Here is an 18,305-nt window from a genome sequence, read left to right as displayed (position 1 = left end):
GGCGCAGCGGTGGGGGCCACGGTGTATGACACTTCCCCTCCCCTCCTTCGTCAAATTCCCTCCCCGGCCCCCAGCGGAACCACGCCTGATGGTGAGGCGACTGCCACAGACCCACCTGACATGGGCCAGCTCGTGATGATTATGCTGGCAAAAATGGATGGCATGAATGCGGATATCAAAAACGAAATGAAAGCAAACACAAGCGAAATAAATAAGAAAATGGATGAGAATGTGCAAACACTTCGAGGTGAAATGCAGCGCATAGGCCGAGGCCTGCAAGCGGGCACGAAGGCAATAATTGCGGTTGCGAGGAGCGAAATGCGGGCAGTGGGGTACAAGGTGGCGGCGCCACATGCTGGAGCGAACAAGCTGAGGGGGCGTGTGGACTGTGTCGGCCCCGCAATGGAGGCAGGTGAGGACAAAGTAATACGGGAGACGTGTTGGGCGAGAGTCGTGGCAGAGAAAGTGACGGTGACAGAGAGGGAAAAATTAAGTGGGGTGACTGAGACATGTACGGCAAGACACGTAGAGACGAGGGAGATAATGAACGAGGTGAAAGAAATAACAGAGATGCGGGAGATGGAAACGGTAGAGGAGAGACTACACGATAAAGACGGGGTGAAAGACGAGCACACACACATTGAGTTAGTGAAGGATAGTGAGGGGGAGCTCGGGGAATGTCTCGTGACCCGGTGCATGCAGCTGGATGGCCTTCTTTATGGGATGAGGGGAGGGAATATTCCCCCTTGAAGCGGATCTCGACCAGGTGGGTCCGGTCGAGCTTTGCGAGGTAGAGGGGGCAAGTGCTGTGAACGGGTGCACGTGGAGATTGGGGGGTGTGAAGGTCCCGGGACCCCTTGTGGTAGAGCGAATCCCCATTGTAAATGTCCTGATATATGTGTTCACGAGTGTGGCGAAATGTGTGCTGAAAAGCGTGCATAGCGTGAGTGAAAGGCGTTTTGTGAAAGGAACCGCGTGTGTGAGTAAAACGGTGTGCGAGGTTGCGAGTGAGCCGAAGTGCGTGCCTCCCAACACACCGTGTGTGGATGAAGCGCCGTGTGTGGATGGAGCACCGTTTATGAGTGGAATCACGTGCGTGAGTGAAATGGCGAGCATGAGTGAAAAGGTGTGTGTAAAGGAAACACCGTGTGTGAGTGAAACCACATGTGCGAGTGAAATGGCGAGCGTGAGTGAAAAGGTGTGTGTAAAGGAAACACTGAGTGTGGAAGGAACAGCGTGTGCGAGGGAAACAGCATGTGTGGTTGCGAAATGCGTGAGTGAACGGCCGTGTGTAAGAGGGACCGTGTGTGTAAGGTCGCTGTATGTGAGGGAGATGGCGGTCGGCATGTGGGAACATGCACCCGCATGTCCCGGTGTGAGTGTCATGGTGAGGTGTATGAGCGTCGTGGCACGTGGGAGTTTGTGCGCGAGAGTGCGACGAAGACGGTGCCTGACAGTGGACAAAGGCCGAGTCGCGGCCGTAGCTGGTTTGAGCACCGTGCCGGGTTTGCACGGCAGCACGCGCAGGGTGCATGCTGTGCTACGCATGAGGCCGCGACGTGCGCGCCTGCGGGAGTGAAACTCGGTCCGTAAACGCACACGATGGATTAGCCGATCCCGCGGACGGACAGAAGGTAGGCTGCATGTGAATTTGGACCGGACGGGTTCTCCACGCGAGCGTGTTTGTGAAGCTCCGACGAGCAGAGCACATGTATTCGTGTGGGGAACCCCTTGAAACGCGAGGCTTGTTTTGAATGCGCAGAGTGACGTCATGGCTGCATGGTCGGAATCCGGCAGGAGGGGAAATCCCTGCCGGATGGTACCGTCCAGGAGGAACAAGGTGCGCGAAGCGTGAGCAGCTGCCATGATGTCACGGGGAGAAAGTGCAGGTTGCGAGTTGCCGTGCTGGTGTGCGCATTAAAAGGGGGGGGGGGAAGCAAGCCTCGCTTCGGGTGAACAGGATTTCCTGGGCAAGGGGTGGAAGATCCCCTTCCTAGGGCACAGGACACAACTAGTTAGGTTGAAGGGTTAGTGTTAGTTAGACCGGCTCCTTGGGGCAGGGATAAGTCCTCATGGAGCCCGTGGAATGGATTAGTTAGAGGGATTTCAGGTCAGATTTAGGATGGAAAAGGGGATTGTTGAGGACAAGGACAGACTTTGGGTGTGTCGTGGGGATGTATCTTAGCTACGTAGTGTTAAAAGGACGTGCTATATTGTAAGGGATGATGAGGGAGCACGAGGTAGTTAGGGGATGCAGTCAGAAGAATGGCAGTGATCAGCGATGTGAGAGATGAGTTGAGGAGTGGAAAAATGTACTTGATGAGTGAGTGAGGCCAGCGAGCATGTGTGCATGGAGCGAATGTGGAATGCATGGTGCGATGAGTGATTGGGGGGAGGAGTGATTCGCACCCAAGGGACCCCAGGGTCAGTATAAGGTGAGTTAGGGGGTTAGTCAAATTGACAAAATAGAGGTCGTTTTGCTGTTGGTGGGAGTGTAGGCTCGAAACCCATTTGGAGGGGTGCAGGAGCCCTGTTGACAGGCTGGGAGCGTGGCTGCGAACGGTGAGTATCGCTTAGTGGGTACCCCGGGCACCGGGCTAGGCGGCCACGGTAGGCCAAGGGTCCAGACGGGGTCGGTATAGCATAGTGGGCACGGGTGGGCCCGCATGGTACGGGGCCCGGGGCGCCATTGGCCGCGTGGGCAGTGCATTGGGCACAGGCACCCAGGGAAGGGGCCCAGGGCGCCAGCCTGCCACGTGAGCGTTTCAGGGGAGTCGCCAGGGAGGGCACTTCCCAGTGTTTAGGGAGCTGGTAGGCTCGGAGACAGTTGTAGTGCCCGGGGGTGCCATCGTTGGAGAATCGGCAGAGGGTAGTTCCTGCCAAGGGAGCCACGCGTCCCAGCTATGAGACCGTATGAGGGCACGGGAGGAAAATTGGAGGGCATGGCCCAAAATTTGTGAGGACACCAACACAGGCGACGGGAATCTTGGTTGTTAGAACCGATAGTTTAAGCGAGAGGCGCTTTTGAAAAGCTCTGGGGTAGTTTAAGGTTAATAAATGTTCGGGTAGATAGAGAAATGTACCCCTCCGCACCATCCATCCCTTCGCTCTCGTTGTGGGCCGCTGATAAATGTACAATTGGACCGACGGAACCTCGGCAACCGTCCACTTGGGTTGCGCATGGGTCGGGCACGCTAACGGCTCGACTCGTACAAGGGCCATCAAGGGTGTAAATACTCGGTAACTCGCCACGTGGATTTCTCGGTATTTTGAAGATTGGCAAATAACCCTGTACCACGTGGTGTAATTATTGACGATTCACGGTCCGGTAAGGGACCCGTACTTGTCGGAGTTTTCTGAAAGGTACGATCTAGATTCCGGGTGTTCGGTCGAGTCGACTCTGCAGCTCCATCTAGCGGTCGTGCTTGTCGCCGATACCCGGTCCGCAACAATATTTTGTGCAGTTTTTATCAACACAACTCAGGAAGGACATATATGCCATGGAGAGGGTTCAGCGCAGGGCTACTAGACTGAATCCGGAACTAGCTCGACTCAGCCATGAGGAGCAGCTGAAGGAAACAGGGCTTTAGACACTAGAAAGAAGGCGGTTCCGAGGAGATATGATAGAGATGTTTGAGATAATGCAAGGTTGAGATAAAATAAGTACTGATGAATTATTCAACAGAGTAGACAGTGATAGGACTAGGAGTCATAGCCTGAGAGTTCAGAAGAGGAGAGTTAAGATGGTAATAAGGCAGGGAACTTTTACTCAGAGTAGTGAATGCATGGAATGATCTCCCTGGAAAGGTAGTGGCAGCAGAAACAGCAGATAAGTTTAAATTGGAATAAGATAGGTACCTGAAAGTTGTGGAGATAGAGGGTCTGGGGATCTTGACAGAACTTTTAAGCAGCTTGCACACTGATGGATTATTGTGTGCAAATGTACGGAGTGTTGGTGGGTGGGGGGGGGGGCTCATCAAGGGGTGTTGTGTGGTTAATGTTGTGTGTATGTTTTTAACCAAGCCCATGCCCTCTGCCCTGGGGAGAGGGTGTGTGGGGGGGGGGGGGGAACAAATCAAAACAAAAAAAAAAAAAATGCAAAAAACACTGTCTAAAAAAGAAAATAAATAATTTTGCATTTTCTTATTTTGATCTTGTGTTAAGTTGGTGTGGTGTTGATGTGGCGCAGTTATGATGGGCTGAAAATTGCTTCTACCTGTGTCAAATTTGTGTGTGTGTGTGTGTGTGTGTGTGTGTGTGTGTGTGTGTGTGTGTGTGTGTGTGTGTGTGTGTGTGTGTGTGTGTGTGTGTGTGTGTCTGTGTGTGTGAAAAACAAGATGTTTTCATTCATAAAGCATAACATCTTTCTCTTTGCTGACTCCTCTCCCACACCCCTCATCTTTCTCTCACTCACACCCCTCCCTCTCCTTTTCTTTCTCTGTCTCCTCCTTTCTCTCCCCCCCCACTTCCTAATAAAGTGCAGCACTCTCCTACCACCCCTCTCTCCCCCCCCCTTTCTTTGTATTCCCGTCAGCGAAGCGATGATTGGTATTTGCTTGCACTACATATTGTCGCTGAGCCTTTGCTTTTGAGTAATAATTTGACAATTCAATATCCATTTCATGGAATACACCAAAGGTAGAAACATGTTTTCTGGCATGTCATTTATATTAGATTAAAAATGACATGGTAATCATTTTCATTTTCGTTGAGATGAAATGATACATGTGAACATAATTGACCACAATATTTGGAATTCATGTTTTGGAGATAAACCACATTGTGATGGGGATATACCAACGACTAACTCACGTGTATGGTATTTACAACCGACGATCGGCTGTTTCCTGTGCCTGCAGGTGAAAGACCTCATTTTCTTCCTGTTTCTGTTGACCCTGAGCATGTTCGCGTATGGGGTGAGCACACAAAGCCTCCTCGTCCACAATGAGCAGCGTGTGGACTTTGTACTGAAAGGGATTTTTTACCGCCCTTACCTCATCCTTTTTGGTGAAGTTTCTGATAGTATCCATGGTACGTACGCATGAAGCTGCTTGTCTCAGTGTTCTAACCTCTACCTTGTTCTCAGACATGTTTTTGATTTCCCAACATCTTATGGTATATACAAACTCCAGCATCTCTCTACCCTGCACGGCTGAAACTGCACCACAAATGTGGTGGTGGTTTCCTCATAGTTTTGCCATTGAGTTCATCATCGGGAAGATGTTTCACCAACATTGGTTGGGTATTGGACACTAGATTAGTGCTGTTATGGATTCACCTCTGATAGGGATTGTGAGGGGAGCTCTCGGATCCACTTCATGGCTGACCACCCTGAAGCCGCCGAACCACGGATAACTCCGTGGCACGATGGATTGCAAAGCAACTACAGTCAGAGAGACTTAATTTAGGAGTCCAGCGTCCAATCCCGCTTTAACTTCCCAGCTAATTAAACACCCCAGATTAGGACTGTGCTGAACGATGTGACACCTTGATCAAAATATGGCCGAGTGTGACCATAGGGAAACACACCGGCTAATAAATACACATGTTGAAATGGTGGGGACGAACTCCCTGTTACTACACACTGTGCTAAACCAACAGAAGCTGACAACTAGACAGTTTGGAAAAGGTTTACAATGATTAACATAGATTACGTGTGTGCAAGCAGTGTCACAATAGAGAAAACCATATACTATGCACAAAATCCCCTCCCAGTCAGTCACTTGTCAACAAGACAAACGGGTGCTGCAGTCATTCCAGGAAATAAGAGAAGAAAGAGGGACAGAGAGAGAAGAGAAGAGAAGAGAAGAAAGGTCGTGGTTGCGACACCTCGCTCATCCGCAAGCAAGCCAGCAGACTTACGTGGGTCCAAATAAGAGAAGGGGGTGCGAGGGGGGAGAGAGAAGGTGTGATGCAAAGTGTATTAAGAGGTGCAAACGTGAATTTGTGTTGCTTTAGTTTAAACAGCATGAGGAGCGACAATCAATAAGCTCTAAAAAGAGCAGTTGGCACTTTGTGTTCATGCTTGTGCATCCGAAAGGGATGAAGTAGAATAGGGACAGTCAGAGAAAGATCGTGTAAATCAATCAGTGTGTACAGCTGACACGTTCGGGAACTCTACGCTGGATTTGTGTCTGCCTGGCAACAGACCTCACTCACTTGCACTTGTCCACCAGCTCACTACACTCTTGCCTGTTCACCAGTCCTCTGTCTCTCTACACCAGCTCGTTTGACCTCTCCATTACCAAATGCGTGCCAATCTGAACTCTGGTTTGGACGTTTATAGCCGGTACTCTGCTCTTCACAACATCCAGATTCCATATGACATGTCTGCTTGAAACAGCTACGTATCTCCCGGCGACGCTCATTGGCTCCTCAAAACCTGGCAATGCGGTGGGGCAAGATCCCGTGGTGTTGGGCAGTCTGGCCAGCACCAAGGGTTGGATGGTGCCATTTTGGCAATGTGGTTACTTCCCGTGCCATGACATCATAAGTCACGTGGTGGAGGTGCGATTGACACAAAATTTTCAACATTGGTGCGCTACCTGTCAAATTTTTTGTCATAATTATGATGTCATAGGTCACAAAGTAGAGGCACCATCTTGGAAAAACCAAAAAACTTTGCACTGCCATATCTTCGAAACTGCTCCATGGAAAAAAATTTACACATGGCTCATTGTCAAGTACTCTCAGCCATTCATCCATCCATTGGGACCAAACTCTGTGCAGAGCGTTGGTGCTACCTAAGCAGTCTCCTTGGCTATTGGACACAATCCTTGACAGGTCGCCACTATGACACAGTGTGCCAGCAAGCTGGCACTCATTTTGCCAATCTCGGAAGGATGACAGGCAGAGTCAACCCCACGTCGTATTAATTCAACAGCTAAGTGGGATTTGAACTCAGGATCCTGGAATCCTAAGCCCAGCACCATAACCATTAAGCCAACACCTGGCATATTACTCCCATGGGGAATAAATATGTTAATGATGATGTCATCGGTGCCTTCATTATGTCATAATTCAGCAAGTGAAACGCTTGATCCTGTCAGTTTGAAAAAAAATTCTCTGAAATTGTTGGTCCAATGGACAGAATTTTCACCATTGGAACACCTCCTCCTGGAGGAATGTAAAATGATAATTATGATGTCATGGGTCACATGGTACAGGCACCATCTTGGAAAAACCAAAAAACCTTGCTCCTCTATATCTCTGAAACTGCCTCATGGAAAAAATTGAAACATGGCTCATTGTCAAGTACTCCCCATGGGGAATAAGATATGTTCATGATGATATAATCAGTGCCTTCATTATGACGTCATAATTCGACAAGTGCAACGCTTGATCCGGTCAGGATGCAAAAAACTTTCTCTGCAATTATTGAAACCGCTAACCGATCGATGCAAAACTGTAACTCACTGATCAATTACCCATGGGAAATATAGTTTGATAAAAGTGACATCATCGGTCACTGGTCTGGCACCATATTGGATCAATTTTTTTTAACCTTTTAAAAAACCCAAGTCCTTCTCAAGACTGCACAGGATAAGTATTCTATGAATACCATCTCATTTAACTCAAAGGATAGAATATATAAAAGTGCAGGAACAAATATATGTTAAAACTGTCACCTCTGCAAGGCAGGAATTGTCTTTGGATGAATAAACGTGTTGTCCATGTCCACCAGGTACCACCACTGTTTCCTGCACGACCAATGCCAGTGATTTTGAGAACCCACGCTGCCCCAATGAGACAATGGACGGCTTGATAATCCTCTCCACCTGCATCTACCTCCTCTTTGCCAACATTCTTCTCCTCAACCTACTCATCGCCATTTTCAAGTATTACTTGTACCCTTGCTCTTTCCCTTGAGTGACACAGACAAGTATGAGAGACATTTTCTTGGCTTATATTGGATATACAACATCGCACTTACATGTAGGCCAACCTTTTTCATACCAGGATGGCCATTCCATCAGCTGCAGTTCACTAGCTTGTTAATGTGTTGTGTGACTGTATGCATTGTCCATAATGTGCTGTGCCGATGTGCAGTCCAAGCATGTGTTGTGCTCTCAGTGAGACTTGTTTTTTGCCCATGGGACTTGACACAGATGTAAAAACCGAAATAACCTCTCCCTGGACTTGGTACAGTGAAGGTCTCATCACCACTCATCATCATTCGATCCTTGTGTCTTTGCCTTTGGTGCCCTCTGATGCATTTGTTTTCTTTCTTCTTTTAGATCTTTAGACACACTTCAAATTTTCAACACACTTCAAATCGTTCTACTTTTCTTTGATGTATACATAGTCGAGGTTCGTGGAAGAGCCAGTACAGTAAACGGATCAGGATGCAATAGCAAAAAAAGGACACAAAACACACATGCATGGGATGGACAAAATTGATACAGAAGGAAACACCAAGGAGGGAAAGCTAGAAAATTTGGATGAAGAGGGATTTGTGTGGGGTTAAGGAGGGTGGAAAAGATCATCGTTTTGGATTGGGGACAATGTGAGATGGTGGTTAACAGCAGTCCAAAACACCTGGAGGGAAGAAAGCTGGAGGGAAGAAAGAGATTGAAGAGAAAAAAAAAAGAGAATGCCAGAGCCTTGGATGCCAAAGGCAGACATGGAAGTTGATTCCACAGGTGGGGAAAAAGAGGAACAAATGAGTGGAGGTGATCAGTGACCCTGGATTTGGGTAGTTTTACCAGAAGAGGGAAAACTAGAGGGTGCAAGATCAGAAAGGACATGGTAAAAGACCGAGATACCACCAATCTGTCTGCAATGGTGAAGTGATAGACCCATAGACAGCTTCATCGTGAGAGATTCCAATGATCTTGAAGGCCTTGGTTTCCATGGCATCAAGCTGAGGGAGATGTGAAGTGGGGAGGGAGGGGCAGCCTAGATAGGGAGAGTAGTACTCCATCAAGCTGTGGAGGAATGCCTTGTTGGTGGATAGGAGTTCAAGTGTGCCGAGGAAGGACTTTGTACAACGGAGGATTCCCAGTGGCTTTCAAGACCAATTTTGAAATGTGGTTTGCCTAAGAAAGGTCATGGGTGAAAGTGAGACCCAGGAGTTTAAATTACTGAGCTTCCTCAAGAGGCTTGTTACGAAAGTAGGTAGGAGGAGCTGCCAGATGGTCCTTTCGTGATTACATCTTGAGAGTGTGAGATTTGTCAGGATTGAACGGCATGTTCCAAGTGTTTGAGGAGCTTGTGATTTTTTTTAAAGGTCTGAATGGAGGGAAGAAGCTCAAGTGGATTTTCCAGAGAGACAGAGAGATAATGGAATAAGATCAGGAAAAGGATTCGGCCCAGAACACTGCCTTGGGGGCACTCATGCTTTGACAGGAAGAGGAGATGAAAGGATTCAGTTGAGTGCCCCACATTGGCTATGAGAGTAGAACAAGTCAGAAAGCCATGTGTGTAGTTGGCCTTGGATGCCATCGGCAGACAGTTTGGAAAGCAAAGCGTGATCCAGACTACTTCAAAAACACAAGGTATGTCCAGAGAGATGCCCTAATCTGTTGTCCGACATTGAGGATCTCCATCCATTGTTGGGAGAGTCAAAGCAACATGTCCAAGGTGGAGCGACCTGGTCTGAAACCAAGTTGATCTGAGATGAGCTTGTTGGAGAAAAAGGAAGGATTTCATATCACTGTGATGATGGATTCCATGACCTTGCTGAAGATTTATTGGCAGTAAGCTGATATGTATATAGTTGAGGGGATCAGTTTTTGCTCCTTTTTTCATAGTGCTGTGATGTTGGTGGATTTCCAAGCAGATGGAAGATGACCTTGTGCAAATGACTTGGTAAAATAAGCAGAGTGAGGATGTGCAAGAGCAGTGGAACAGATTTTTTAGGACACCTGAGCCGATTCTGTCCAGTCTCGTATCGGAGTCAGTCGAGGTTAGAGAAAAAAGCTGGTTTATGAACGACTTGGGCCAATCTCTCCCTGGCCAACCCCACAAGAACGTGAACACGATAACACAAAAAAGAATAAGATACTCTTACAGTTTGTTGGTGAGAGTCACTGTAGGTGCTTTGCCATTGCCTTCGCAGCATTGTTTCTTCATTGTCTGTCCTTTTAAATGCTGAGTGTCAACCAAGGAAGTAGCATGTGCCCTTCATTATTGAAGTCTTTGGTCTGATTTGGCTGGAGTTTGAAATGCCCAACTCCCAGATTCAGAGCAGATGCTGTAATCTGTGGAAGAACTCTCAAGGTTCAATTAACAAGTTAATTATAACAGAGTTGAATTATTTAATCATTGATCCATGGAGAGAGAAGCATACACAAGGCAGAATCTCTCTAAGTGCCCCAGCCAGAGTTTTTGATACTCAAGCAAGGTGAGTGAGTTGACGGAGCGTGAGATGGTTGAACAAACAAGATAAGGGAAGAAACAACTGTGGTCAGTCTCTTGGTTAAGGAGGAGTAGATTGCTCAAGGCCTCAAGTCAGATATGAATTGGGTGAAACAAAGTTCAACCAATTGGAAAGCACAAATAATTGCTCAAGGTCCAAGTCAGAAAAGAAAAGTGTGAAACAAATTTCAAACAGTGATAAAGTACCAGGTGGCCCAGGCAGTTAAAGTCTTGAGTCGAGCAAAAACAATGAATAAACCAGCCATAAAAAAACAATAAAAGAGCCAAAAAAAAAACCAGATACGAGGATCCAAAGCATGCCTCAAGTGATACTCACATTCCAACAGGCGCCACGACTGAGAACCAGATGCTTCAGTGCCTTTTCAAACAAAGAACCACAAACTTACAGTATGTTCTTTAAGTTGCAAGTTGAATCAATATGTAAAAGTTATATTCATCATGCAGTAATTGGTGCATTTAATTTTCCAATGGAACTCATTCATAGTTACAGGTAATTATGTAGGTTTAGTCAATTTAATTAATACAGAGCAAATCATCGATACCAATAAATGTCAATGTGCCAGTGTGTCTCCTCCATACCTCCAAAACCATGACACCTAGCAGCCTGACCTTTCCATGCATAGAAAACTCCAAGGAGTGCTGGAGTGAAAATTGGATGTTTGCGTTCATTAAAACACCACTTTTGAAGATAATTAACGGCCTTATTTAATTACATACTTCATCAGGAACAACCTCGGTCACCACTGCCTATGGGGTCTCAAGGTGTATCCTCGGTAACCTCGCTGGGTTTGAAGCTGCCATGTTTTTTGGCCTCCTCAACCATGGCTTGACTTAAAACAGGCCAGAACGATTTCTGAACGACAAAGTTTTTTTCCTCACTCATATCGAATTCCTGTTTCTCAAAGCTATGAATCTCTGTATATATCGCTTTTGTAAGTACGATAGTTTTCAAATTTGGAGCTTGGAGCGATTTCATGCATTATATGATACGATTTTCCACGATCAACTCTCACAGACAAATGAAAGTATATCCTCAAAATACTATTAAGGTTGTGAATATCAGATATTGGCCAGACTAAATAAGTGTCAAAATCTGTTGTGAATTCTGATAATTTAAAGAAAGAACGAGTCTAATAACTAAGCCGATATACCTATTTACTTTAAGCAAGCAAGGCTATGTTCCCTCCTTCTCCATACATACACAAGAAAATGTGAAATTTCCAAAGAATTAAACTTACCTTTTTCGAATATTTGGAGAAATATATTGGGTGAACAAAAAATTTAGAAACGTGCCAAAATTAATCAGTTTCGTTGAGCTTTTGGCTATGATTTAATGCATTCAGTGCGAGACCTCATGCCCTGTCCCCCAGAGGGACTGCCTATCCATAGCGTGTGCCACATCTGTGTCTGTTTTCAGAGGTTGTGGAAGGTGCTTCGTCATCCCGAGCGAGTTGTGCGTGCTCCGTCATCCCGAGCATGTGGTGCGTGCTCCGTCACCCCGAGCGAGTTGTACGTGCTCCATCACCCCGAGCGAGTTGTACGTGCTCCGTCACCCCGAGCGAGTTGTACGTGCTCCGTCACCCCGAGCGAGTTGCACGTGCTCCGTCATCCCGAGCGAGTTGAACGTGCTCCGTCACCCCGAGCGAGTTGCACGTGCTCCGTCACCCCGAGCGAGTTGTACGTGCTCCGTCACCCCGAGCGAGTTGTACGTGCTCAGTCATCCCGAGCGAGTTGTGCGTGCTCCGTCATCCCGAGCGAGTTGTACGTGCTCCGTCATCCCGAGCGAGTTGCACGTGCTCCGTCATCCCGAGCGTGTGGTGCGTGCTCTGTCATCCCGAGCGAGTTGTACGTGCTCCGTCATCCCGAGCATGTGGTGTGTGCTCTGTCATCCTGAGCGAGTTGTACATGCTCCGTCATCCCGAGGGTGTGGTGCGTGCTCAGTCACCCCGAGCGAGTGGTTCGTGCTCCGTCACCCCGGGCGAGTGGTTCGTGCTCCGTCACCCCAAGCGAGTGGTTCGTGCTCCGTCACCACGAGCGAGTGGTTCGTGCTCCATCACCCCGAGCGAGTGGTTCGTGCTCCATCACCCCGAGCGAGTGGTGCGTGCTCCGTCATCCCGGGCGAGTGGTGCGTGTTTCGTCATCCCGGGCGAGTTGTGCGTGCTCCGTCATCCCGATCGAGTGGTGCGTGCTCAGTCATCCCGAGCGTGTGGTGCGTGCTCCGTAATCCCGAGCGAGTGGTGCGTGCTCCGTCATCCCGAGCGAGTGGTGCGTGCTCCGTCATCCCCAGCGAGTGGTGCGTGCTCCGTCATCCCGAGCGAGTGGTGCGTGCTCCGTCATCCCGAACGAGTGGTGCGTGCTCCGTCATCCCGAGCGAGTGGTGCGTGCTCCGTCATCCCGAGCGAGTGGTGCGTGCTCCGTCATCCCGAGCGAGTGGTGCGTGCTCCGTCATCCCGAGCGAGTGGTGCGTGCTCCGTCATCCCGAGCGAGTGGTGCGTGCTCCGTCATCCCGAGCGAGTGGTGCGTGCTCCGTCATCCCGAGCGAGTGGTGCGTGCTCCGTCATCCCGAGCGAGTGGTGCGTGCTTCATCATCCCGAGCGAGTGGTGCTTGCTCCGTCTTCCCGATCGAGTGGTGCATGCTCCATCACCCCGTGCGAGTGGTTCATGCTTCATCACCCCGAGCAAGTGGTGTGTGCTATATGTATGTAATATATGTATATGTATATAATATATATATATATATATATATATATATATATTATATATATATATATATATTATATATATATATTATACATATATATATATATATATATATATATATTATATATATATATATATATTATATATATATATTATACATATATATTATACACAGCTCTGGAAAAAATTATCAGTTTTTCTGGTTTTACTATTTATAGGTATTTGTTTGAGTAAAATGAACATTTTTGTTTTATTCTATAAACAACTGACTACATTTCTCCCAAATTCCGAATAAAAATATTGTCCTTTAGAGCATTTTTTGCAGAAAATGACAACTGCTCAAAATAACAACAAAGATTCAGTGTTTTCAGACCCTGTGTCGTAAGAGGTGACCAGGGTTGCGTCAGGAAGGGCATCCGGCGTAAAACATGTGCCAAATCACGATGCGGATCAGAGGATGATCCGCTGTGGCGACCCCTCATGGGAGCAGCCGAAAGAAGAAGAAGAAGAAGATTCAGTGTTTTCAGACCTCAAATAATACAAACAAAACGAGTTCATATTCATTTTTAAACAACACAATACTAATGTTTCAACTTAGGAAGAGTTCAGAAATCAATATTTTGTGGAATAACCCTGATTTTCAATCACAGCTTTCATGCGTCTTGGCATGCTCTCCACCAGTCTTTCACATTGCTGTTGAGTGACTTTATGCCACTCCTGGCGCAAAAATTCAAGCAGCTCGGCTTTGTTTGATGGCTTGTGACCATCCATATTCCTCTTGATCACATTCCAGAGGTTTTCACTTGGGTTCAGGTCTGGAGATTGGGCTGGCCATGACAGGGTCTTGATCTGATGGTCCTCCATCCACACCTTGATTGACCTGGCTGTGTGGCATGGAGCATTGTCCTGCTGGAAAAACCAATCCTCAGAGTTGGGGAACATTGTCAGAGCAGAAGGAAGCAAGTGTTCTTCCAGGACAACCTTGTACGTGGCTTGATTCATGAGTCGTTCACAAAGACAAATCTGCCCGATTCTAGCCTTGCTGAAGCACCCCCAGATCATCATCGATCCTCCACCAAATTTCACAGTGGGTGTCAGACACTGTGGTTTGTAGGCCTCTCTAGGTCTCCGTCTAACCATTAGACAACCAGGTGTTGGGCAAAGCTGAAAATTGGACTCATCAGAGAAGATGACCTTACTCCAGTCCTCTACGGTCCAATCCTTATGGTCTTTTGCAAACCTCTGCCTGGCTCTTCTTTGCTTCTCATTGATGAAGGGCTTTTTTCTAGCTTTGCACTACTTCAACCCTGCCCCGAGGAACCTGTTTCGAACCGTCCTCGCCGTGCACTTCACCCCAGCTGCCGTTTGCCATTCTTTTTGAAGGTCACTTGCTGTCACCCTACGGTTGTTGAGTGACATTCGAATGAGTTGGCGGTCATCCCAGTCAGTGGAAAGTCGTTTTCTCCCTCTGCCAGTCTGTAGCTTTGTTGTCCCCAGTGTCTGCTGCTTGACCTTGTTCTTATGAACCGCCGTCTTTGAAATTTTAAGGATGGAAGCAATGTGACGCTCACTGTATCCCTCTGCCAGTAAAGCCACAATTGAACCCTTCTTTTCCTCACTCAAAACTTTTCTTTTCAACTCTTTTGGTATGGTCAATAGTTATTTTTGATTACAATTACTTTTGAGGTACTATTAGCACTGTTTTTTGCCATCCAGCTGGTCCTATTGCAAGAGGATAGTGATGACCACAGCAGTGGTTTTTATACTTTTCCTTGTTAAATATGATTCGGTTCAGGTGATCACCGAATCAGGACCTCACCAAGTAGAATGAGGTGTACCTGTGTTGGAATTCAACAGACACTGGAATGGAATGGCTGCCACACATGTAGAGAGCTGATTTAAAAAAAATTGTAGTGGTCTCTTATTTTTTGCCAGAGCTATACATATATGGAGACCACAAGGGGAAAACCGGTGATGTCACTTTTTATAAATTTCAGGGTTATTGCACCTGCCAATAGTTGGCAATATAAGGGTTCCTTTCACAATATTACTTTAACAAATAACCAGGGATGTCACATAATTTATGTGGTATAAAGTTTAGCCGTGCAATGAAAAAACAAGTGTTGTCAAAGCTGAACAAGTGGAAACCCAGAGTTGTCAGTACTTTACTCCTGGTTATCTCCCTTTCATTCATGTTAACTGTTCCACCATAATATTCAGAGTTGAGAAACTAAAAAATGAAAGGTTGTAAAACTTTCACAGCATAAACTCTGAGCACTACAATGGCCTATTTCATTATATCATGGGCTCCGTAGTTGGTGCATATCGTGGTTCAAGCCTGGTCAAACCTTCATTGTGACTTTTATGGGACCCACGCCGTGGCTTAATGGTTAGCGCGTCTGAGTACCCATCCTCATTCGATGTACCCACCGCCCAATCAACCTGCTTAGGTATATGAGGTGACTTCGGCTATCGCGGAGGTGGTTTATCCTTGGTTTCCTCACGGTTTTCCATCATATTAAGTAGTACGGAGTTATAAATGGAGAATCCGTCATCATATAAGCGAAATACCCTTGAGTATGGCGTTGAACACCAATCAAACAAAAAAACAATGACCATTTAATGTTGAAAAAAATAATCTGTGATCACCAAAGTCATGTAATGTATGCTAATAACCAACAAGCATGAATTTGCTCCACATCCTGGGTTAAAATTGCATGGCAATTATTAAACAAGGGAATAACCAGTGATGTCAGTTTGCAACATTGATTCGTTCTTTGCTCTTAAATTAAATAACACAGAAGCTTGGCAAATGCTACCTGCTAAATTTGATCGACCAATGATCACTCTTCCTTTTACTGGAAAAGAAATCTATATGACAGTTATTAAACAGTCCACCAAAGTCTTGAAACTTTGTTTTTCAGTTTCTTCAAAATTGACTTATCCTGACATCTCTGGTTTTCCCCTTGTGGTATATATATTTTTATATATATATATATATATATATATATATATATATATATATATATATATATATATATATATATATATATATATATATATATATATATATATATACAGTGGGGAGAACAAGTATTTGATACACTGCCGATTTTGCAGGTTTTCCCACTTACAAAGCACGTAGAGGTCTGTAATTTTTATCATAGGTACACGTCAACTGTGAAAGACGGAATCTAAAACAAAATCCTGAAAATCACATTGTATGATTTTTAAATAATTAATTTCCATTTTATTGCATGAAATATATATTTGATACATCAGAAAAACAGAACTTAATATTTGGTACAGAAACCTTTGTTTGCAATTACAGACATCAGACGTTTCCTGTAGTTCTTAACCATGTTTGCACAGACTGCAGCAGGGATTTTGGCCCACTCCTCCATACAGATCTTCTCCAGATCCTTCAGGTTTCGGGGCTGTCGCTGGGAAACACAGACTTTCAGCTCCCTCCAAAGATTTTCTATTGGGTTCAGGTCTGGAGACTGGCGAGACCACTCCAGGACCTTGAGATGCTTCTTATGGAGCCACTCCTTAGTTGCCCTGGCTGTGTGTTTCGGGTCATTGTCATGCTGGAAGACCCAGCCACGCCCCATCTTCAATGCTCTTGTTGAGGGAAGGAGGTTGTTGGCCAAGATCTCACGATACATGGCCCCATCCATCCTCCCCTCAATATGGTGCAGTCGTCCTGTCCCCTTTGCAGAAAAGCATCCCCAAAGAATGATGTTTCTACCTCCATGCATTACGATTGGGATGGTGTTCTTGGGGTTGTACTCATCCTTCTTCTTCCTCCAAACACGGCAAGTGGAGTTTAAACCAAAAAGCTCAATTTTGGTCTCATCAGACCACATGACCTCTCCCATTCCTCCTCTGGATCATCCAGATGGTCATTGGCAAACTTCACACGGGCCTGGACACGCGCTGGCTTGAGCCGAGGGACCTTGCGTGTGCTGCAGGATTTTAATCTATGACGGCGTAGTGTGTTACTTATGGTTTTCTTTGATACTGTGGTCCCAGCTCTCTTCAAGTCATTGACCAGGTCCTGCCGTGTAGTTCTGGGCTGATCCCTCACCTTTCTCATGATCATTGAGGCTCCACGAGGTGAGATCTTGCATGGAGCCCCAGACCGAGGGAGATTGACTGTTATCTTGAACTTCTTCCATTTTCTAATAATTGCGCCAACAGTTGTTGCCTTCTCACCAAGTTGCTTGCCTATTGTCCTGTAGCCCATTCCAGCCTTGTGCAAGTCTACAATTTTGTCCCTGATGTCCTTAGACAGCTCTCTGGTCTTGCCCATTGTGGAGAGGTTGGAGTCTGATTGATTGAGTGTGGACAGCTGTCTTTTATTCAGATAACGAGTTCAAACAGGTGCAGTTAATACAGGTAATGAGTGGAGAATGGGATTGCTTCTTAAAGACAAAACTAACAGGTCTGTGAGAGCCGGAATTCTTACTGGTTGGTCGGTGATCAAATACTTATTTCATGCAATAAAATGCAAATTAATTATTTAAAAATCATACAATGTGATTTTCAGGATTTTTGTTTTAGATTCCGTCTTTCACAGTTGAAGTGTACCTATGATAAAAAAAAATTACCCCCGTGCGGGAGTGACGGTCATCTCTGCCAGAAAATATACAGCCTCCTGAAGGTAGGGCAGTTTTTGCAAATTTTGAAGTCACGTGACGCAAAAACGAAAGCGAATATCGAAAATCCAGCCTGACAAAATTTAGACATTGTCCCATAGATTTATATGCCACAATCAAATTCAAGATCGCTTGAGAAATGTAGGAGGAGATGGATTTTGAAAATCGTCATTTTCGCATTTTTTGCCAACTTTGAAGTCACGTGACATGAAAGCGAATATCGAAAATCCGGCCTGACCGAATTTAGATAGTATCCCAGAGATTCATATGCCACAATCAAATTCAAGATCACTTGAGAAATGGCGGAGGAGATAGAATTTGAAAATCGTCATTTTCGCAACGGACGGACAGATCGAAAGACATCTACACCCATATTATTAGGTCATGCTCGAAGAGATGACCTAATTTCAGACCTCTACGTGCTTTGTAAGTGGGAAAACCTGCAAAATCGGCAGTGTATCAAATACTTGTTCTCCCCACTGCATATATATATATATATATATATATATATATATATATATATATATATATATATATATATATATATATATATATATATATATA

General features: G+C 45.9%; 1 protein-coding gene across 5 annotated transcripts in view; it reads left to right on the top strand.

The window, feature by feature from the left end:
• Positions 1 to 18,305, top strand: part of LOC147010338 (transient receptor potential cation channel subfamily M member 2-like) — a 232,812-nt gene that overhangs the window by 181,631 nt on the left and 32,876 nt on the right. For all 5 annotated transcript variants that reach the window (XM_085858999.1, XM_085858995.1, XM_085858998.1 and 2 more), the window contains 2 exons: positions 4,860 to 5,031; positions 7,685 to 7,838. In XM_085858999.1, the coding sequence (XP_085715125.1) occupies positions 4,860 to 5,031; positions 7,685 to 7,838 (326 nt within the window). The remainder of the gene's footprint in view (positions 1 to 4,859; positions 5,032 to 7,684; positions 7,839 to 18,305) is intronic.

This window comes from Eptatretus burgeri, chromosome 16, assembly GCF_056783735.1.
Source record: "Eptatretus burgeri isolate ZD-2024b chromosome 16, Ebu_testis_v1, whole genome shotgun sequence".
Lineage (NCBI taxonomy): Eukaryota > Metazoa > Chordata > Myxini > Myxiniformes > Myxinidae > Eptatretus > Eptatretus burgeri.
The sequence above is the reverse complement of the archived record's forward strand: the minus strand, read 5'-3'. Positions and strand labels throughout refer to the sequence as shown.